The sequence below is a fragment of the Sceloporus undulatus genome, chromosome 4 (genome assembly GCF_019175285.1).
Source record: "Sceloporus undulatus isolate JIND9_A2432 ecotype Alabama chromosome 4, SceUnd_v1.1, whole genome shotgun sequence".
NCBI lineage: Eukaryota > Metazoa > Chordata > Lepidosauria > Squamata > Phrynosomatidae > Sceloporus > Sceloporus undulatus.
The window spans coordinates 192,692,750-192,715,556 of record NC_056525.1 but is presented as its reverse complement, the minus strand read 5'-3'; the positions used below and the strand labels follow the sequence as shown (position 1 = coordinate 192,715,556).

The 22,807-nt window shown below is 36.5% G+C and overlaps 1 protein-coding gene across 2 annotated transcripts in view; it reads left to right on the top strand.

Annotated features, from left to right (window-relative positions):
* The window catches only part of LOC121929288 (desmocollin-2-like), a 35,142-nt gene extending 13,484 nt beyond the window's left edge, over positions 1–21,658 (top strand). The window contains exons 5-17 of one of the 2 annotated variants that reach the window (XM_042464679.1): positions 916–1,071; positions 1,575–1,719; positions 4,472–4,647; positions 5,174–5,308; positions 6,199–6,384; positions 7,059–7,318; positions 8,013–8,152; positions 10,906–11,118; positions 11,230–11,475; positions 14,945–15,072; positions 16,222–16,512; positions 17,561–17,606; positions 17,693–17,821. In XM_042464679.1, coding sequence (XP_042320613.1) covers positions 916–1,071; positions 1,575–1,719; positions 4,472–4,647; positions 5,174–5,308; positions 6,199–6,384; positions 7,059–7,318; positions 8,013–8,152; positions 10,906–11,118; positions 11,230–11,475; positions 14,945–15,072; positions 16,222–16,512; positions 17,561–17,596 — 2,112 coding nt within the window. In that variant the 3' untranslated portion in view covers positions 17,597–17,606; positions 17,693–17,821. Of the gene's footprint in view, positions 1–915; positions 1,072–1,574; positions 1,720–4,471; positions 4,648–5,173; positions 5,309–6,198; positions 6,385–7,058; positions 7,319–8,012; positions 8,153–10,905; positions 11,119–11,229; positions 11,476–14,944; positions 15,073–16,221; positions 16,513–17,560; positions 17,607–17,692 lie in introns of both variants that reach the window. The other variant, XM_042464678.1, reaches the window with a different exon arrangement.
* The last annotated feature ends 1,149 nt before the right edge of the window (positions 21,659–22,807 follow it).

Here is a 22,807-nt window from a genome sequence, read left to right as displayed (position 1 = left end):
TATTATTATTATTATTATTATTATTATTATTATTATTATTATTATTATTAATGGTTTTTAACACAAATAAAAATACACAGATAACCCAACGTGTAATCACTTGTGTTTTGCATTGGCAGCATTTTTTTTTATATTGCCCAAAGGGGATCTTATATCATGCATCTGTGTATATAGTTATCTTTCCTATTCAAGACTTGGAAATAGCCTTACATTTATGGTAGTTCCTGCTGTTATATTCTTTCAAGCTGTTTCTGATTTATGGTGACCCAAAGGCCAGCCTATCTCTGGGTTTTCTGAAGCTGAGAGTGTATGACTTGCCCAAAATCACCCAGTTGGTTTCCATGGCTGAGCGGGGATTCAAACTCTGGATCTCAGAGTCATAGTCCACTACACCACAATAGCTCAGCCTTACATTAGGCTGATTTTTTTCATTCATTGTGTCAAAAGCCATTTAGTGTGTTACCGTTATGTGAGATTTCTGCCAGGTTGCATTTTGTTGTTTCATGTGCCACAGGTAAATAAAACAGTAGCATATTTGAAATAATTAATTCATGATGCATGAACCAAGATTATAACAAATCTTCCCATATTCAAAACTATTGTAATTCAACATAACAAGATAGCTTGCAATGGGACAGAATGGGATTTTCAGCTGTGTGCTTCACCTAATCAGAAATCATCTCCATTAGTGCAGAGAGGTTTAACTTGCAACAAATGTGCTTTTGTTTGCAGTCCAAATTGTATTCAGAAGTCCTTAAAGTATATACTATGAAGAATTTTGAATGTCCTGCTATTTTGCATGTTCGACAGAGGTCTGGTCTAATTTTGGTGCTAGAAAATTAGAGCTTTCCTTTTTTCCTTAACGTGACAGTGTTTATATATATGTGTGTGTGTTTTTTTTTTATATATCTATAGCTATCTTCTGATACAGCCCAAAAGTACAACATCACCTATTCTATAAGTGGTCCTGGTGTTGACCAACCACCACTAAATTACTTCTACATTGAGGCAGAAACTGGAAATCTCTTTGTTACGTGCCCAATTGATCGGGAAGAGTATCCAGAATTTCAGGTATAAGTGCTAATTTTGTCTTTTTGAAAAAAAATATATAATGTGCAGTCAGTGGCATTATTGTAGCATTTTCTCTTCATTAACCATTTATAGAACACCAGGTTAAAGGTATTTAATGGTTTTCTTTTATCTGGAATAAATGTATTATAACAGTAAGATCTGTCCACATGTGTTTGTCCTATTAATGCTAACCACTGTGTCTCCTAAAGTAGATAATGATGGGTCAAATTGTTAATGATGTAGTATTTTGACAGTGAAAAGAAATACTTCAAGTTAAATAAGTTCAGGTGTTATATTGATGAAGCACAGAAAAGTGCCAAGAGTATAAAATACATGAATTCAAGAAACATAAATCTAGTTAGTTTGTGAACTAATTCAGTGAAATTAAATGTTCACATGGTATTAGTTGAAAAATTATCAAAGAAAACCAATGATCTTAACACACTGTTGTTGTATGCCCTTAACACATGCAACAACATAAGTGCCTCTTTTCTTCCCTACAGATAGTCTGCTATGCCAAGACACGAGATGGCTATACTCCAGAGATACCACTTGTACATATAATTCGAATAGAGGATGATAATGACAACCCCCCACTTTTTATTCCAAATACTGTCATTTTTACTATTCCAGAAAACAGTAGAGCTGGTAAGGAGATAAATAATTAGAAATACCATTTCTGTTAGCATTACTCACTGTCAAGAACAGTTTGGTCTGATGTTGTCCAGCTTAGCTTAAGCCAGTCTAAAATAACGTACTTCTTTTAGTATGTAGTGGTGAGTTTTTAAAGTGTCAACTATCCTACCCCATGGTCAGGGACAGGTTAGAATTCAGCAGATAGAATTAGACTAGCTACATAGTTCTGTTAGGGCTGTGTCCAAGGCTCCTGTGGTCTAAGGTGATCATAGATGAACACGGCTGGCTCCAAGGCTTTGGAACTACCTTGGATTCTTGGCTGTTAAAAAGAACAACAACCTCTAAATGTTTTATTTCAATTGGTTACATTGTTGAATGATTCCAAGCTCTGCATACCCTAAGTGAAAGATGTGAGGCAGAGGGAAGGGGTGAGGCAGAGAAAGTGCGTGTTTAGTTTTGTGATTGATTGCTTCAGCTTTATAGGAATTATGTTAAATATATATATTTTTTATTTCAAGTGCCACTTGGAGCTTTGAAAAAAGACATTGGTCCAAAACACATTGCAGAAATAATCCAGTTTGAGATGGCATTAACTGTCCTGGATTAATGCTAAGGAATTTTGGGAACCTTATTTTTGTACAACATTTAGTCTTCTCTGTTGGAGCGCTCTGGTGCCACAATGAACTACATTTCACAGGATTTCCTAGCACTGAGCCAGGGCAGTTAAAGTGGTCTCAAACTGGATTATTTCTGCAGTGTGTTTTGGACATTAGACAAACATACTAAGTCCCACTGACCTAGTAGGATTTTACCCTTTCTAAATAGTGCAAACTGAGTGACAGCCCCCCCCCCCCCCCGCTTTGACTCTTAAGCTTGAAATATTATCTTAAGCTTTCAAATTGTTTCTTTTTCAAAAATTAATAACTCCTGAACACATGTTAATCATTTGCTAAATTTACATGTGATCAGGTATAGCCAGAAACAAGTTGCAGCAAACCTTAGGCTCATATGCTCCCCTTGCTGCCACCCACATTGTTGGAAGAAGAACTTCAAAAACTTTTCTTTATTTAACCTTAGCTTGCAGTGTCATTTGGGCTTTGAATAGTAGTTAAAATTAATTGATGGTTAGTGTAAACAAGATAGCTTCAGTAACAATTTTTTGAAGTAGGCATAAAAATAAACCACACTTTATTGATCTGTTCAACATGGAATATTGTAGTTTAGTAAAAGTGGACGTGAAAGCTTTTCAAGTCCTCCTCCTGGCTGCATGAAAGCCAAAGAGGTGGTTGGGAGGTCTAGGAGCCAAGGCTTACAGTACTTCATTCCAGTTTATGCACATGACATGCAAACTGTTACGTTGCCAAAAGGAATGTAGTCCAAGGAAGAAAATTTGTACAGTGAACTTTGTGGCTTTATAAAATGATGGTGGCTTAACTTTGTATTGTTGTTTTGCATTCAGGCATACCTCAGTTAACAAAGTTTCTGACTAAGTAGCTCCAAAGAAGCTCCTTTTCTGCCCATCCAGCCCTCCTGTTTTCCTCTTTGTCTTCTGTCTAGGTGGAAGCTTTTCTTTAATAGCATTAGCACTGAGAGGGTGGTGAAGGATTGGAGAAAAACTAACATTTAATTGTGAGGTTGCAGCAGCATGTTGCAGTAAACAGTGCAATAAATTTTGAGCTGGGAAAAGGATACTTTTTAGCCAATCCTAATCTAGTTGTCTGTGCCTGCCTACAACAAGCAAAGCAACAGTGTCTAGAATCCCTTAGTGAGCATGAGTGAACAGTAAAACAGAAAGAAAAGGGGGAAATGTGAATTAGCCTACCTCATCTTCTAATCCAAGCATGTTATAAAGAGTTTGGCCACCAAAATGGAAACCACTACAAAAATGGAGGCTAATGAAAGAAAGGATCATTCTGGGAAGCATTTTAGAAGAAACTTTCACGTTGTCTGTAGAAAGTTTAAACTACTTTTGCTTACCTATGCATGGTTTACACGACAAGGTTGTTTCATTTCACATGTGCATATTGTTAGTTTTGAATAAAAACTTGGGTGGAATATATGAAAATGTTCTTCCTTTTTTGTGGTATAGGAACATATCCCTATTCTTTCCATGTTATTTCTTTTTTTTTTTTTTCCATGTTATTTCTATCTCTGGTACCAAATTTTCTGTTAAAGAGTTACTTTCTAGGAACTTATCTACTTAACTGAAGTATACCTGTATTTATTTATTTGACTATGCTCCCTAAGTGTGATCAGGTCCGAGTAGCTCTAAAAACACATTTAGGCATTAGTCAACACAAAAGTATATCAAAACATGGTTTAAAATAAACATGGTCTAAAAGACTAAAATATCCCCCCCTCCCCGGTAGAATGTCAGAAAAATAACATACTCTCCAGCAGTCTTTGTTTTGTTAGTAACTTTTGATATTAAAGTTATAAATACATTACAGATAAATGTAATTAAGTGAATGCTAAGAATTTCTAGAGAGTATTAATAGTGCAAAGTACTGTACCCACTACACAACTTCTGCTTACCTCATTTGGAATGAATCCCTGTCATCAGCCATAATGAAATGAGATGAGATAGCATAGTAGTAGTGTGTTGTGATTATAACCATAGTTTTCCCAATGCCATAGCAAACAATTTTGCATTGGCTTTTATTCAGTTATTTCAGGCATTCTCTATCAGGGTATAAGTGTAATTTTTGAACAATATGTTACACTGGGATGTTAATAATGCAACACTGGTCATTTGCATATACAGGTACTGTAATAGGAGAAATGATTGCAACAGACAGAGATGAGCCAGATACGCTGCACACTAAAATAAAATACAGAATTGTGGGTCAAAATCCTCTACCGGTACGAGGCACAAATACATTTAATGTACATCAGGATTCAGGTGCAATTACATTGGCATCTCCAATGCTGGACAGAGAGGTAATTTTTATGGGGAGTGTAAAGTTGGTGACTTTTCATTAATGTTGATCATTGGGGTTAACAGGCTATTTGAAGTACAGTACTTCATTTTTCCACATAAACCTGCCCAGGCTAGATATTTTCCCTTGCATTTGAATTTTTCAGAAGAGTACAAGCATGAAAAGCTCAATGGGAAGGAAGGGGAGCAGCCTTTATTCAACAGGGAAGAAGTAAGGAGATTATCTCCTCTAATTTTATTTTTGCAGGAGTCTGCAATAAGGCATTGTTTGCTTTAATTTTTTCCCAAAATTCAGACTTATGGGGGAGGAGGACTACTTGACTTTTTCTATTCAGGTACAGGGAAGGCTGCAAGAAAGTACATTTATAAAAGTGGATTTCAGAGCATTTGTGTCAATTGACATAGAAAATAATGCAACTTCAGTAAATCATTAGAAAGGGATATTATGGACCATTGATCTTTTTCTCCCCATTACTTGGTAGGAATGAATAAATTGTAGTTATATAATGTTTTTATGTCCTTTTTCAGCATGTAGACAGCTTTGAATTACTGATTGAAGCAAGAGATATGGGAGGTCAGCGCTTTGGTTTGTGCAGTACTGGAACAGCTGTAATTCAAGTTGAAGATACAAATGACCATGCACCCATGTGTGAACATGGCATGGTAAGTATGTCATGTTCATACTTAACATAACACACTTGATTTCTCTTTTAAAAAGACAGAAACAAGTAAATCACCTGTTTTCAGTTTTGTCAGTGTTATTTCCATGAATCTAAAGGGTAAAGCAAATGGGCCTCTGGCCCCTCACCTTTGATTGGGCTGTGATTGGCCCAGGATTGCAGCAACCACTTGGCCTGCTGATAAAACATGCTGTCACCACGGTCCCAAACAATCTGCTGGCAGGAGCATTTTTTTACTCCTCCTTTTGCCGGCAGGTTGAGAGCGGCTTCTATCCATTTTGAGGGCATATGTCATTTGCACACCAGGTCTCAAAGTGGCCGGATCTATTCTGATCAACGTTTGATCCATGGTATGGGGAATCTTTGACTATTTCGATTTCCTCATTATCTAGTTTGATTTATGTAAATCCTGTGTGGTCATTATTTTTGTTTTCTTTATGTTCAGTAGTAATCCTGCCTGTGCACTACCTTCTTTAACTTTCCTTAGAAATTGTTCCAAGGCTCTGATATTTTTTGCTAGTAGAATGGTATTATGTGAATATTCTTAGATTGTTGACGTTCCTTACTTCCGTCTTTACTTCTCATTCTTCTGAGTCTAAACTTGCTCTTCTTATATTATATTCTGCATACAAATAGAACAAATAGGGTGAAAGAATGCAGCCAACTGAGAACCATTCTGTTTCTCTATCTTGTGTTCTAACAGTAGCCTCTTGTCCTAAGTACAGATTCTTCATCAGGACTATCAAATGCAGTTCTGTATAGAAATCTGTTAGTCATTTCAAAATGTTTGAACTGTATCCACATGCTCCTGAACTATGATCTCTTGTGTCCATGTTCTCCTGAACTAACATCTGAAAATCTTGTTTATTTCAGTATGAAGCATATGTTCCTGAAAATACAGTTGGTGTAAAAGTAATGGATATTGGTATCCTAGATAAAGATGCACATGGAACACCAGCCTGGCGTGCTACCTTTGACATTATAAAGGGGAATGAAGATGGTGCTTTCAAAATTGAATTAGATCCCAATTCAAATATTGGTACTTTGTGCATGGACAAGGTAAATGGAAGATGGAAGGTACATGAAATGCAATGCATTTTCATAAGGATTGTAGTGCTTTCAGGTAATTAAAGCCAGCGTGGGTCTAAGTTTTGGTGTAATTATCATATGCTGCTTCTCAGATTAGGTCTTCCCTAAAACCTTCAGGGGGCTGATAGCTGAGCACTTCTCTCCACCCCTGCCTGTTAGGGACTATTTGCCCAGTTTCCAAGGGCAGCCTCTGAATGTCCTTTGAAACTAAACTAGAAAAAAGGAAATTGGAAGATTTGCTGGCAGATGAATTCTAGTAAAAGTGCTGCAATGAAAGTCTGTCTCATAGAGTCTGGTTTTCCACTAATGTGACTATAGAATTGGAAAGACTTCATTCCGCTGAATACCTAACTGGAGGCAAATAATCATAATAATAAAGGACAGAGGTAGAAGGCAACTAAAAAGGCAGAGGGCAAGCATTGACCCACAGACATCCAATAAACATTCTCACTTCCTATATGGGAGGTTTCTGAAGCTAAGGGAATGGTTAGTCCATCTACAATTCTTTCTGAATGGACAATGGGATTTGAAAGCAAAACATAAAGCCTTTGGCCTTCATTGATTTGGCTATCAATATTAGGACACTTTTATCACATGCTGGTAGCTTATATGATCTTTGCAATTTCTTTGCCTATATTTTCCAGGGGCTGGACTATGAAAAAACCAAAGAGAGAAGATTGGAAATTGTTGTAAATAATGAAGCACCTTATGTGCTAGGACCAAATGCAAGAGCAATTTCTACGAGCACTTGTGTTGTTGTTGTTAAAGTCCGGGATGTGGATGAAGGACCTGTATTTGACCCTTGTGTGTATGTTTTAAACATTAAAGAATGTTTGGAAGGTGGAACAGTGGTTGGCCAGTACCTAGCAAGAGACCCAGAAACTGGAAATAGTGAAGGCATAAGGTATGTATTTTATTGCTTGATTAACTTTATACTCTATTGTTCTTGTTGTCATTGTTGAAATTTTGGTCTAGAGATGGAAAGTCTAACTTGAAGATAGTGATAGATGACCAATTGGAAAAGTAATCTTTCCAAGCAATCATTTTTCTTGGATTATTACAGTACTATAATTGACGGGTTATCTACATGTTACAGAAATGACCTCTATTTTATTACCAAGGAACATATATTTCTTTACATTGAGCTATTCAGTGGCACCTTTGGGAAGCCTGTGGTTCTGTTCATTCTCCAGCCAGTCCTGAATTTCCTACTACTACTCCTGCTTATACTTTATGGATGGTGCATCTCTCTTGCTTATAATGGAGCCTAAAACTTAGGCTGCAGTCCACAGACCTACTGTACCCTTTGGTTTCTCCTTCAAGAATGAGATTTTTAGAAAGAAAACCAGAGAGCACAGAACTGGGGTATCATTTGTTGCTCTAGGAAGCTATATTAACTACTAGTTCTATTTTATGTAGACTGTTCAGTCTGTTTCCCTGTTCTAACACCATTCCAAACTCAAGTGCTCTGTGATTCTGTTATATGGAGGGTTACAGCAGCCTATTTGATAACCACAAACTTGAAGACTTTTAAAATATAAGGAAATAGCATTCCTTTTGGTATTTCCCCTCTAATAGCTGTATTTTCTTCTTGACAGGTATGGAGTAATAAATGATCCATGTAATTGGATCACTATGGACAACGCAGGTCAGATCAGAACCACAAGACTCTTAGACAGAGATGCACCAGATATGCAACTCTATCAGTGTAATGTAACGGTCTTTGCTACAGATCGAAGTTAGTACTAAGTATCAGATAATTTACTTATTATATTGTAGACTGTTAGACTTCTTGCTGCAATTCTTTATGAAATTTCCCACCTTAAAGAAGAGGCAAGAAGATTAAGGCCTTGTCTGCAGGGGATAGAGTATCATAGTCCCAGAACTGCCTCAACCTCCCTCTGTTCCGATGCCGGTGTGGTTGTTCACCCACACATTCCACTGAGCCACATCCACCATCACCACACATTGCTTCACTCTGAGGTCAAATCAAGGCACCAATCCTCAGTCTCATGGCTGGGTTCCTCATTCTGATCTCAGAACAAGTGATTGGTGGCAGTTGCAGACTCTCTGGACAGCTCAGCAAGATGTGTTTCAAACAGCATTTGACATTGCAACAGAAGGCTCTGGATCTTCCCAGAAAATCCAGAGTAAAATGTATATTTTTAAAATGTACAGTACCTTAAGGGTGTTATACCCTGGTTCTGGTGCTGAATTTGTTGAACTTCATCTGGTCGGTTTCCACCACAGCCAGGGTTTTGAGTGTGTGCTATTTGGATTCCCCGTAGAGAGGATGTGGGGAGGCCTGTTTATTTGGTCCATGCCGACAAGGCCTGGAAGACTGGAGCCTGAAGTACCTTTTCAAACCAGTTGGAAATTTTTATTGTCATTAGGTTTTGTTTTAAACTTTTTATACCTCACCAGATTACTTTAATAATATTTACTCAGACTCTTTTATGGAGAAAGAAGTTAAGTTTCAAACATGCATGAAAAAGTGTTTTAAACAGACAGCGATATGAAAACAGAATTTAGTGGGGAAAAGAAATGTTGTAGAGAGTGGTTCTGAAACAATAGTGCAGGACTACCAGAGGAGGTATGGAAGTTGTGCATGAGGGGCCATGAGACTTGGAGATCCTGATTCCTCCTCCTCCTGCTCGTCTTCCCAAATATTTTTATGTGTAAAATTTATACATTAATTAAGTTAAATATTGAATTTACTTAAATAAAACTGTTTTAATTTGAACAATGTTATTTTGTTATAACAGTATAACATTTAAATCTGCATATACATGAATGTGTGAATGAAAATATTCATACTAAATAAACAAAATATTTTTATTCATATACAACATCGAGTGGTCACATAACACCTGTATGTGGATGTAAAGGGTGGGCAAGGGTAAAAACATTGTTGTAGGAGATAATCCCAAATTATCTAACACACGTTTAACAATTAAAATTGTGATGTTTTGTGGCAAAGGATATGAACTTGTGCCTCTTTATCATAGTTGGAATGGGGTTTTTTTGTTAAATTTTATTAAATTTAATTTTTGCTTAATGAACACCATTAGTTATTATGCTTTCTGTATTTTTGTTTATTAAAATATGTATAGCACACACTATATCAACAGATTTCAGGGTAGCAAGCGATTCTAGCACTTATTACATATTAAAACAGTATGAGTAATTTGAACAGGCTAAAATGTATTAACAGATCCAGCATGTTATTGTAGTTTGAACATTAGACTACAAATGTGGAGACCAAGGTTTGGATTCCTGCTCAGTCATAGGGTCATTGGATGACCTTGAACAAGTCATGTTCTCTAGAGAATGGTACACTAGTTTTGCCATAGTGTCACCATAAGTCAGAAATGACCATGCATAAAGTGATACTTACTTTTGAAAAGAAAAAGCATGACTAAAACATTCATTTGACTTTCTGTTTGTAGATTAATTGTTACTATTTAATATAGATTTCAAGCTTTATTACAAAATTAGTTTAAAGACAATGATGGAAGAAGGAGATGACCAAGCAGTTGTGTAAGAAGGAACAAGAGAGTTAGCATAATATTTTTCTGTATTATCAACTTTCTTTAGACCCTGTTGAGTCTGATTCTCAACATGCAGTCATCTCTAGTTCTATCCCATATAGGTGTACATGATTCTATCATTCTTTATATTATAATTCGGTTGCAAATTGCTTTTGGACATCGTAATTGCTTGACAATGCTTTCTCTTTTCCCAGCAACTTCATTTTCTAAATTGTTCTGTATTATCTTGAAAACTTTCATACTACCATTTGGCAATTCACTGTATGACAAGGGAAGTCAGCATATTACATAGGTAGCTGTTCAACCCTATTTGATTCTATGTACATAATGAGAAATGTTGGGCTAGCAGTGAACCCACCCATTTGTCTCTCACCTCGGTCCACACTCTCTGTGATTTCACTCTTCTGAAAGTCAGCTACAATTTTTGGCTTGGCCAGGAGAGTTGAATAATTGGGAATCATCCCTTCCTCTGCTATGCAGGATGAGGTAACCTACACCTTGTATACGCAACATAAATCTATTTGACCCACACCAACCCAAGAGAAAAAAACAAAAAGTAAAGATGCATTAAAAAAACACACACCTTCATACAGGAATCAATTATTTTTTCTTCAAGGATCTGGGATGAATAAACATTTTCTTCCAAGAGTTTTCAAAATGTCTCTGTTTGCTTTTGCAAAGTTCACACTGTTTCAGTGACACATGACAAAGCCTTCAAAATATGGATGAAGGTGTCATTAATTACAAAAGTAAACCCTTGTCTAATCAACCAGCTCTGCAGGTAGAAAAAAGAAAACTTGTACTTCCTATTTCAGATTCCATTGTGTGGGTAAATTTTCATGTACAGGCTGTATCATTATAAATTACTAGCATGAGTTAGATGCAGGTAGACTTGAAACTTGTGCATGTCATTAAAAATGCATTAAATTCTATTTCCTAGGTGGTAAAACAGGCACCGGAACAGTGGTGGTTAATTTATTAGATGAAAATGATAATTTTCCAGTGATTGTAAGGAGAGAGTACATAATGTGTAGAGACCGAAAACCAATTTGTCTTACTGCTGTGGATGCTGATATACCTCCTCATACTGTTCCTTTCCATTTTGAACTTCCTGACCGGCTGGTCCCACGGTGGAGATTAACACCTCATGATGGTATGTGTCTCTTTCAAAAAAAAAATCCCCATTAAAAAAATATCTATTTCTGAAATACTGAAATATTGTTTTTGAAATAATGTTTATTGTTGGATATGTATTATTTTGCAGAAAAATCCGTGTACTTAGAACCAGTGGGCTCAATCGATTATGGTGACTACACAGTTCCTGTCAGAGTAACTGACAATGCAGGCCATAGTGGTGTCACTGAAGTAAGAGTTCGAGTGTGTGACTGTACAACCCCTAGTGATTGTTACCCAGTACGAGCACCTGGAACTGAAGTAATTCGAGCACCTAATGTTACACTTGGTATTTGGGCCATCCTCGCAATGATTTTGGGATCATTATTATTGTTGTGTAAGCATAATTATCCTTTCTTTAAAATATGAGATATAGTATCTTTCTAAATGTTAGATTGAAAGAAGTATATTGCAAAGTTCAGATTCATTCTGAATTCTTAAGCCTTTAAACTTGGTTTATTGAGCTTTTTGGCCTCTTCCCCTCCCCACAGTCTCAGCCCTAGGTAAAATGAGAGGCAAGGGAAATCAAGCCACTCTACTCAAGATGTATGGAGCATCTTGAGACAATGTTCTTGATGGAGCAGGTTTAACTTCCTGTTGGCTCAGATGTTTTGTAAGTATTGCGGATAGAGGAAGGAGACTGATGGGAAGAGAGATTATGCAGTTATGGAACCTCCTTGCTTCTTAGGTAGCAGTTGAGTATTGGTGAACATATGTGTGTGAGTGAGAGAGATTCAGTGATTGTAGATGGGTGAATTAATAGTAGCATGAATGAGAGAGATGGTGATGTCTCCAACCAATGACATGTGTTCCTGTAAGTTTAGCCAGAAAAGAATGTGGTGTTCTGGTTAAAGATTCCCTCACACTTGCTTTACATAGTTAACCATCAAACTTAATAAATCATGATTTATTCTCTAACTAAATTTAAACTAAATTTCTAGAGGTTTGTTATATAGGGTGCTCTCTCTGGTTAGATAGATTGTAAGTGGATACTTTTGATAGGAGAGAGCAAGTATTCCTATTATGTATGCTTAGTATTAGTGCAGTAATCAGGCATGATGACCGTCACTGCAGTTTGCCATTGGAGTGCGGGATTTGGATTGGAGACACAAGAGCTTCAAGCGTCCCCAGTTACTTTCTTTCTTTCTTTTTTTTAATTAAAAAAAGTTCATTACATATATACAATATAGGAAAACAAAAATAATCCTGAGACAATAATAACATGCTTAATCTACTTTCGACTTCCTTGATCTTCCATTCTGACCTTGGGTGTTTTCCAACTCCACCTTCAAGAAGAAATAACCATTGCTCCTGTATATCTATTTCCGCCTCTTCTTCTTAAACAGCAATTGACATTAAAAATTTTTCCTCTATACCTATATGTAAAGCTTCACCCATCTCACTGTAACATCTACTTTTTTTCCTCAATAAAATATGCAGTCTGAGTTCCCATAGCTTTTGTTATATCTTACTCATCTTGATCGTAAATGAATAAAAGAAAAGAAATTGCCTTACATCCATCCTCCTATCTCTTAAATTACGATTACATCTACTTCTATATATACTATACAATCATTATGGGATACCTTTAAATTTACTCCGACCATCTTCTTTTACAATACGACACTAATAATTTCCACATTTCCTCATTTGAGTTTTCTTCACTTCCCCCCGTCCCTTAACCACATAGTTAGTGTGTCCATTTCCATGGCCTCTAATGCCTTCAATAACCATCTATATCTATGTCTCCCCTCTTTTTCCAATTCTTTGCCACAATAATCCTAGCTGTTGTTATTAAATATAGCAATAGTTTTTTATATTTTCTTAGTGCATTATCTTCAATCATGTTCAACAGTATTATTTCTGGTTCTAATCTTATTTAAATTTGGTATATCTCTTTGATTATTTCCTGTACCTTTTCCCAAAACTTCTTCACTACAGGGCATGTCCACCACATATGATAATAAGAACCGTAGTGGCTATTACATCTCCAACATACATCCGTGCTACCTTTTACCATCTTTGCCCATCTTGAAGGAGGGATATGCCACCTGTGCATCATTTTTAAGAAGTTTTCTTTTAGATCAGCGCAGCATGTAAAACCCAAATCTCTTCCCCACGCCCTCTCCCATCTTTCTAACTGTATATTTCTATTTACATTCTTCGCCCACTCCACCATACATCCTTTTATCGTTTCTTCTGCACATTCTAATTTTACACACATTTTATATAATCTTGAAATTATACCTTTGTTCCCCTTTTCCAAAATCACATCCATTTCATTTTTCTCTGTGGCTATTCTCCTGGCTCCTATCTTTTTGATATCTTGAACTTAATTGTAAATACTGAAACCAACTTAAATTTATTCCCTGTTTACCTAACTCTTCTCAGCTTTTAATTCTCAATTCTCCTTTTTCTGTTTTAAGTATATCATTATATTTGAGCCAGTCCTTCCCAATTAACTTTCCTTTATTCATAAAAGCTTCATGGGGAGATGTCCATAGGGGTAATCTACTATATAGCTTATTCTTATATTTCTTCCATATTCTAAATAGTGATCTTCGTAAAATATGGTCATTAAATTGTTTGTTCTGATCTATCTTCCCATACCACATATATGCATGCCAGCCGTATCTGTTATTAAAGCCCTCCAAACTCAGTAAGCTTTCATTTTCTAAATTCATCCATTCTCTCAGCCAATCCAGACAATTGGCCTCATAATATATCTTAAAATCTGGCAATGCAAAACCCCCTCTTACTTTCATACCATAATGTGTGTCTTTGGCCTAGTCATATTCTTTCTTCTTAAAACTACCTTATGTGGGAATCGTGAAAATAAATTTATGTTTGAGTTCTTACAGGAAGGATGTAATAAATAATAAATAAATAAATATTGATAACAAATAAGGAAGGAATTAAAAAAAAGGAGAAAGCAGCCTTGTGATACTGATATATTTTAGTGTGAGTTTTTGTGAATTACAGTTAAAATCATAGAATCATAGAGCTGGAAGAGACCACAAGGGCCATCCAGTCCAACCCCCTGCCTTGCAGGAAATCTCAATCAAAGCATCCCCGACAGATGGCCACCCAGCTTCTGCTTAAAGACCTCCAAAGAAGGAGACTTCACCACACTCCAAGGAAGTGTATTCCACTGTCGAACAGCCCTTACTGTCAGGATGTTCCTCCTAATGTTGAGGTGGAATCCCTTTTCTTGTAGCTTGCATCCATTGCTCCAGGTCCTAGTCTCTGGAGCAGCAGAAAACAAGCTTGCTCCCTCCTCAATATGACATCCCTTCAAGTATTTAAACAGGGTTATCATATCAGCTCTTAACCTTCTCTTCTCCAGGTTAAACAGTTAGTTGCCTTCCTCAGCTACAGTATGGGCATCATGTCTTAGATCATAGAACCATAGACTTGGAATGGATTCCAAGGTACATCTAATCCTGCTAGTGGAGGAATCTACCCTTGAAAGGAATCCACCTAAAAGACCTTTGAGAGATTACTATTGATGTTACATTATTGTAAAGTTGGATCAGAGTGAAATGGGATAGAGAAATTGTCCCACCCTCACAATTACACAACTGTGCACACGATTTAGAGCTTGGATGTTATACTCCATCTGTGCACTAGAAGAAGATGCACTGATCATGCTAAAGTACATCAGTATTAAAGATGCCACAAGACTTGTTTTGTACTCCCTCTGCCCCCTTTAAAAATACTGAAACAAAGAAACATGGCTGTCTTTGTGAAAACATAACATGGATGCCCTGACGGTTCACTATGTCTCTTCACTTCCCCTACTCCAGTGATCTTGATCACACTTTGTGGCTGCTGTGGTGCTGCACCTGTGGGCGGTAGTAAACATGTATGTGATGATCTGGCAAATCAGAATTTAATCATATCAAACACTGAAGCACCTGGAGAAGAAGTAATGGTATGTTCTTTTTTTTATTTCTAAGGCACCTGTGCAAATATGTGTGTGTCTCTCTCTCTCTTTCTCTCTCTGTTTATGTGTTGTTTTGTGCCCTCAAATTGTTTCCAAATTATAGTGACTCTAACAGACCTATCACAGGGTTTTCTGGGGCTAAGAATGTGTGACTCAGCCAAAGTCACCTAGTTGGCTTTAACCTAAGGCATTGCTATCTATTATTTTAGGTACAGAGGATTTTTAAATATAACATGCATATGATGTTGCAAAAGTAGGAAACAGAGCAGAATCCAATATTATAAGAACATTTGGTCTAGTATCAAGAAATACTTGAGAGTGATTGATTGAATTTTGCAAGGCCACCAGTTTGTTCATTACAAACACATTTTCAAGCAATTGAAGGAGTGACTATGTATACATTGACATCACCTGGTGGTCAATACAGAAATAAAATTGACAACACAACTGGAAGCAGATGATGGAAAAGCTCCATTCTCTCTACAAAACCAAGACCGGGGCAGACTGTGGCACAGACTATGAATTAGTAAACATCAAAAATGAAAGTAAGGCTAAAGAAGAACACTGAACTAACCATTGTGCCAGAATGGAACTTAAAGAATATTCTCATAGAATTTAAAGTTAATGAAAGCAATAGTTTTGCACTGTTAAGCCTAACTGACTTGTAGCCAGAAGAACTCTGGACTGAAGCCAGGGGCATTGCCTAATGGTCTTTTTAGCAGTCCATGATATCTGTAGAACTTTTTGCCAGTGCCACATTTCAAATGAGTTGATTTTCTTCATACTAGTTTTCTTCAGTGTCCAGCTTTGCTGGATTAGGACCCCATAAAGAGTTTTCTGTCAGAAAGAAGAGAAATTCTCCTAAAGGATTTCTTAAGTCCATTGTCTGCATGTTGTCATGGATTTAAGTAAAGGGAAGCAAATGGACAGCTGTCTTGAAATTAAATCAATGATGTTTAACTGGTTTGGCCTCCATTTTAAAGTGCATAGGAGAAGCTAGATAGGATGAAATTTCAATAGAAAATGTAGAAGCACACCCTGCGTTTTTTGTTTCCACGATTCCAATAATGCCCAAATCAGCTGTCAGATGTCTTCATCAGCAACCTAATAGTTTCCCGCTCCCCTGTTTTCTTTTAGGATATACTTCCTGTGAAAACAGGAAACATGGTTACAGCTGATCAAGGGGTTGGCATGGCTGTTGGTGGAGTAAAAACTGGAGGACAGGAATCCTTTGAAATGGTCAAGGGCGGAAGACACCAGACACTCGAATCCGTTAAGGGTGGAGGCGGACATCACACACTAGAATCGATCAAAGGAGTTGGACATCATACACTAGAGTCTGGAAGGGGCTATGGGCAGGCCATGATGGATGCATATAGATACAATTATTCAGAATGGCAGAATTTCACACACCCTCGTCTAACTGAGGTAAGTGTGCCAGCATTCATTCATTTTTAGCTCATCATTTTCTTTGAAGTAACATTAATGATCTACAGCTATGGATCATTAGATTAAGAACCACTTTGAATTCAGCCTGTGACTTGGGACTTTACTGTTTGTTAAAAGCTGTCCTTTAGTTTCACCTCAGTTATGCTTGGCTTAGAGACATTAACTTTGCTTTATTTGGAATTATTACACGATTTTGAGGGTGGTGCGGTGGTGGGAAAGATTGGGAGCCCTTTACTTGGGCAGGTACTTGCACTGTCTTTCTGTTTTAATTTGACTTTTCCCCCATCTTGCATTGGGATTTCCTTCACTTTGCCCTAATCTATTGCTTTTCTTCCAGTATTATCTACTTATACTGATAATAGAGGCTGCTTAGGGTGCTTAGGTAGTTTAGCTTCATAAACTATATGCAGAGCTTGGAAAGTTATTTTTTTGAAAGTAAAATTTCTTCTTGTTTTCAATTGTTTAAAATGTAGTTCATTGCTGTTACTCATTACAGTGCTGGCAAAAGTACTTTTTTGCACTCCTTGTACCACTGCATGATTTCTCATTCCCTTTTTAATTTTTGCTGGAAAAATTCTTGTGAAGTATGAGAATGCCAGTAAACCCCCCCAAAAAAATCTTGTCCAAATGCCTAAAATGCCCTCAAAAGGTAATTTTGGAAAGTAACCACTAAACTTTCTCTTTTTCACACCACTACCACCATAAAAAAAAAACAACTCTTTAATTCCCACTCTTTATGTTATTTTTGAAATATAACTTTGTTACACCCAGGTTATAAAAGAGTAACTTACTACAGGTAATTGTGTTGCTTGTTTAACCATTACTTCCAAGCTCTGAGTATATGTAATAATGAACTTGATCCAGAAGTAATAAATAAATACTGTATGCACTCATGTTTTTCACATTCTTTGTTAAATTGTTTTTTTAATTGATGATTATGTGTGTGATCAGTAGAAATCTGATTTTTTTGTTAAATCCTTCATAGAATGAATGATATAGACCAATCATGTGCATTTTTTGTATATAGGAATCCGTTAGAGGACACACACTGATTAAAAATTAAACATTGAAAGGTAAATCAACGAAATCATTTTTATGCCATATGTTTAGGTTAGTTTAAGAAAAAATAAATAACCTATAACTTTCTCCTCCTACACAGAAAGTGTATTTGTGTGGTCAGGATGAAGAGCATAAGCATTCGGACGACTATATCCTTTCATATAACTATGAAGGAAGAGGATCTCCGGCTGGCTCTATAGGCTGCTGCACTGATCAGCAAGAAGAAGAGGTGCTTGACTTTTTAGATCAACTGGAACCCAAGTTTAGAACATTAGCAGAAACTTGTGTAAAGAGATAAAAGTGCTGACAGTGCTGAAGAATACCGTCACCTTTTCCATCGGGTAGCTGTTGTAAAACTTGAATACAGCAGATTATTTCTTCTTCTTTTTCTTCATGGGAGTGGTTTATCAACATACATTCTAACATTGGATTTTTCTCTGTCAACATGTCTATACCTAACTTCAGGACACTGTATGCAGAATGTCCTTTGTGCATACTCAGAATGTCCTTTGTGCATACTTCGTGCATTGAAAAGTCTGTTTTTAAAGCTAAATATAAAATGAATTTGTAGTAAAACTGCTTCATACAAAGGAACAGATTTTCAAGTTTTTCTCTCTCTGCATCTACCTTTTCAAGAAAGCAAAATATATTCTTTACCATATTAAAAACAAAGGGCCAAATAATTACTGGTTTTTTTTTTTTTTTACTTTGTATGTCTGGGTGTTAGTAAGCTTAGTTTGATTCATTTGAAACTTTAGTTTTATAGTAAGAGATTCTAGGACACTATTGCTGAATGTTAAAATAGTTATTAATTCTTACATTCTTATAAAAAACCCAACCACCCTTTTTTATTGCAATTCAAGTAATGCATTTAAACCAGTGCTATCAAACTGGTGTGAGTGGTGCTGGTTTATGAGCCATCAGCTGCCAGTCTGGTGAGTTTCCAGGAAAGAAAGAAATATATAGTAGTAGTAATATGACACAAATATGGGAATTGTTCCTGGCATATGGTGAAGGGGAGTGTTAAATGTTGGTCCCCAGTATACGATATCTTAAGAAGCACTGAATTAAAAAAAAAAAACAAGTGCTGATCAGCAATACAGGCATGCCTTCTTCCTGGTTCTTCTTCTCTCTGTTTTCTTTCCTTCCATTTTCAATGCATATTCAGTGTTCAGTAGTTAGAAAGCTTTTTCAAGGTTTTTTTTTTGGGGGGGGGGGGGGGGGGGGGGTACTTCTGCAGACTGGAATTTTTCCTAAATCTCTTGAGATCTCTGTCTTGCCCACATTGTGCCACTGTGCCTAAATTAGCAATAGGCCAAAGACAAGAAATTAACTTTGAATATGCATGATATGATTAGTATGAATTATGTAAATGTTCCTGAATAATAATAATAATAATAATAATAATAATAATAATAATAATAATAATAATAAATGAACAGGAGGAGGAAAAAGGAAGAATGTCTTAATTGATATTGTTAGAATTTTCAAACTTTCTTCCCTCTTACTAAATTTTTGTATACCAGCTCTGGCAGCATAAAAAATATGCTAGGTAGAAAGTATAATATGACAGCTTTTGAAAACAGCAGTGAAGTCCAAAGTTTCAGCATCAGATTTTAAATTAAATTAGCAATAGCACAAGTTGTATGTTTAGATGTGCTGGTTTCTTCTGTTTTACACTATCTTCCTATGCTGTCTTGAGAACATGCTACTTATAAGAGACAGAGTGCTAACATAAGTTGAATAAGGAGTGAGATTTTTTTCCAGAAATCACCGAGAAAAAGTACACATGATTTGAAGTAAAACAGCAAGCTTTAAAGGAAACATTCAGCCCAATTTATAGAGTACAGTAGCTGTCAGGAAATGGATTTTGTCTTCCATTAAATCTGCTTTAACCATGGTGGAATTGGTTTGTGGAGTAGTCCAGTGTAACTTAGGGGCTGGACTGGAACTGCCCATTCTCCCTCCACTCTGAAAAGAACCTGCTAAAAGCGGGAGGTTTTTGGTGTGTGGGGAGGACATCATCAGTGCGCCATTGGTGCACTGTGATGTGCTCACAACATGAGTACGGCGCCAGGAGGTGTGGACATGGTGCTGTGCTTACATCATGCATGCACGTCACGTATGGATGGTGCCATATAAAGATGGTGCCGTCCAAACATATTAGGGTTGCAGAGCGTGCGGTTGCTGTGCTCTGCAACCCCAAGTTTGGCGCGGACACAGTGCTTGTGGCCTCTCTGTACTGGGACTTAGCCTTTCTCTTTGCATGTGTGCTTTTCATTGCATTTTAAATACAACATGGATTTTTTTTTTCTGGATCTGCAGAATCCAGAGTAAATTCTAAAAGTATTGAAAATTGGTTCAAAGCTTTAAATGGCCAATAATATTACTTCTAGATTCAGTTTTTTAAAAAAAGATTGCATTTTTAATGCACAGCCTTGGAAGGATCCAAAGCTGATGACCCTGGTATATCTGTGACAAGCAAGATACATGTGCATGACACACACTCATGAATATTAAATTGACCCTATTATAGATGTAAAAATCATGATTAAGACCCAGTGAAATGATGATGAATTTTGCATTCATCATTACTATCTTTTGCACCAAAGAGGCTTGAATAACACGAGCTTGATGGAGCCTTTATGCTTAAATAGGTGAAAGAAAGGCAAATCAAGATGGATGCACTATGATCCCTGGTGTGCATTGAGTACTCTTGACAGTGTCCTGTGACACATCTTCTCAATCCAGTAGCTGGGATTCTTAGTTCCTCTGGTACTTAGTTAAGTATTTATATTGAGGGAAAGTTCATACAGGATTCTAGCCTTTTTTAAAAAAACTTAATTTATATCAAGTCAAAGTCTAAATTTTTGATGGTATAATTTATTGAAACAAAAATAAATCCATTCTGACTGGGTGTGTGTGCAAATTTAAATTGACAAAATGTTCCATAATCATGAAGAAACTGAGTGCTCAGGTGGTAGGAGGAAAACAATAGAAGCAATATAAAAGTATAGAACAGAATGAAATCAAATGTGAGTTCCAGGTCAGATAATGTTACATATTTTCTGCTTTTGTCAATTTAGGCAATAGTGATCAAATGGAGGTGCCATATAATAGGGACAACATTTGATATTCCAAATTCATATCTCAGCTTGGTCACATATTTACTAAGTGTTCTTAGATACAACAATATACAGTATCTTCGCTTTCCTGCTGTAGTTTGGGAATCATTGCCCTTACAAGGTGCTGAGCACTATATATAAAGTGTTGTGAGTACTTGCACAAAGTGCTGTAAATAAAAGCAGATTATTTTTAGATGCTTGTTTTTACTAGTTTGGACAGCATTTTCCCCATTTAATTATACGTTCCACCCATTTGCTTGTTCTGCATTGGAATACAAAATGTGCAACAAAGCTGACACATAATCATTAGAACACAGCTAACCATTCATTTAACTGGTGCCTTTCCAAGCTGTATTTAATTTATCAAGAATTCCATGGAGAAGAAATCATTAACATCTTTTCCAGAGGTTTGTTTATCATGTAGTGGACCATAGCTATATTCTTCTGCACTGTATAGTTCATGCAAGGCAATAGTGTCACATAACAGGCCTGGCTAGGACTGTGTACATACAGTATGTGTGATCTAAAATGTGCACAGACATGCCCTTCATTACCCCTGGGTTCTGTGGGAGACAAATTGATGCAGAAAGGACATTTTGGAAACCACTGTACAATCCCATTAAATTACAAAATTTGCTGTCATAAAAAGGTTGAAAATATAAAATAATGTATGGTCAAATCTATATGTAAAGTTTGAGCATTTTGTAGTAAATATTTATAAAAACTTTATAAAGTATGATGTAAAAATTTCCAAGTTTTATGTTGTTTATCTCACCAAAAACTGCTTGACTCAAAGTGAAACTGATTTATTATATCCAACTTTGTTCTTCTCAAGAGCTGTCTAATTGTGTAAACATAGTTTTATTTCATGTTTTAAATACATTTTGTACAAGAAAAATAATGTGGCTCTTTTATTTCAAAATAAAAGGATGTACTACAGAGTTTTCTCATTTTTATATGTGTTCATATATTTATTTGTTAAGTCTGAAGCCCATTGTCGAGTATTGTATGAGTAAATGTTTTCTAGGATTGTGGTCTGGGTTTATTTTTAGTTTGGGCTTTACCATGGTTTTCCCGTTGCCTGTGTGGGAATCATCACCACTGGCAGATGATACACATCGGTTTTGCCATAAAATATCCTGTTGTGCTTCCAGACAGTTGACTCCTGGTTCTACTAATCCAAAGTTTTGTGGGGGTATTCTGTCTTTCCTTCCAAAAAATTTTGTCATGAGAAAAAAGATAGAAGATTTGGTAATTACAAAAGGAAGACAATGACTGGAGCATCTGTAAAATTCTATCAATGAGGCAAGGCAATTGTAGAATAAAATTGTTGTCTGGAAGATCCCTGATTTCCACATATATTAAGCTACTAGCAAATTAGCAAAATGTTTGGGTAATTGTCAACATTCCTGACATGGAAGTCTTGAGTTTCATTACTTTGGTATTATTTATTCATACTTAATTAATACTAAGAATTAAGGAACATTACAGGGGCATAGGTTATATTGTTCAGTGTTTGGCAGAAAACATTTTCCTGCTTTCCCGCCTCAAATTATCTTGATCTATTATTACCTGATGTTCACACTGGCTGGAAATGAGGTAAGCAGTAATGGAGAAAACCTGGTTAGAAAAGATCTCTAAAAGACATACCTCAATTAACAAAGCCCCTGATAGTGTTTTTATGTCCCCCAGCCTCCCTTTCATCTTCTCTGTCTAGATGGAAAGTTTTGTTTTTTTTAACCATTGGGATGGTGAAAGACAGCTGGAGAAACAGTCTTTTTGGTGTCAGGTTGCATCAGTGCATCAGGGTATCCATCCATCCATCCATCCATCCATCCATCCATCCCTTCCTTTCTCCTATCTGAGACCCAAACAATTCCATAAAGCATTTGCTGGGAAAGAATCTAATTGTCTATTAGCCAATCCTCCTATAGCCATATGTACCTGCCTACAACAGGCAAGAAAAAAAGCAGCTGCCTCCAGAATTCTTATTGAGCTGTATGAACAGTAAAACAGAGAGAAAAGGTTAGAGCAGATAAACTCACCTCACCAGCTATTCCCAGTTTGTTAAAACAAACTCATAGATCTGT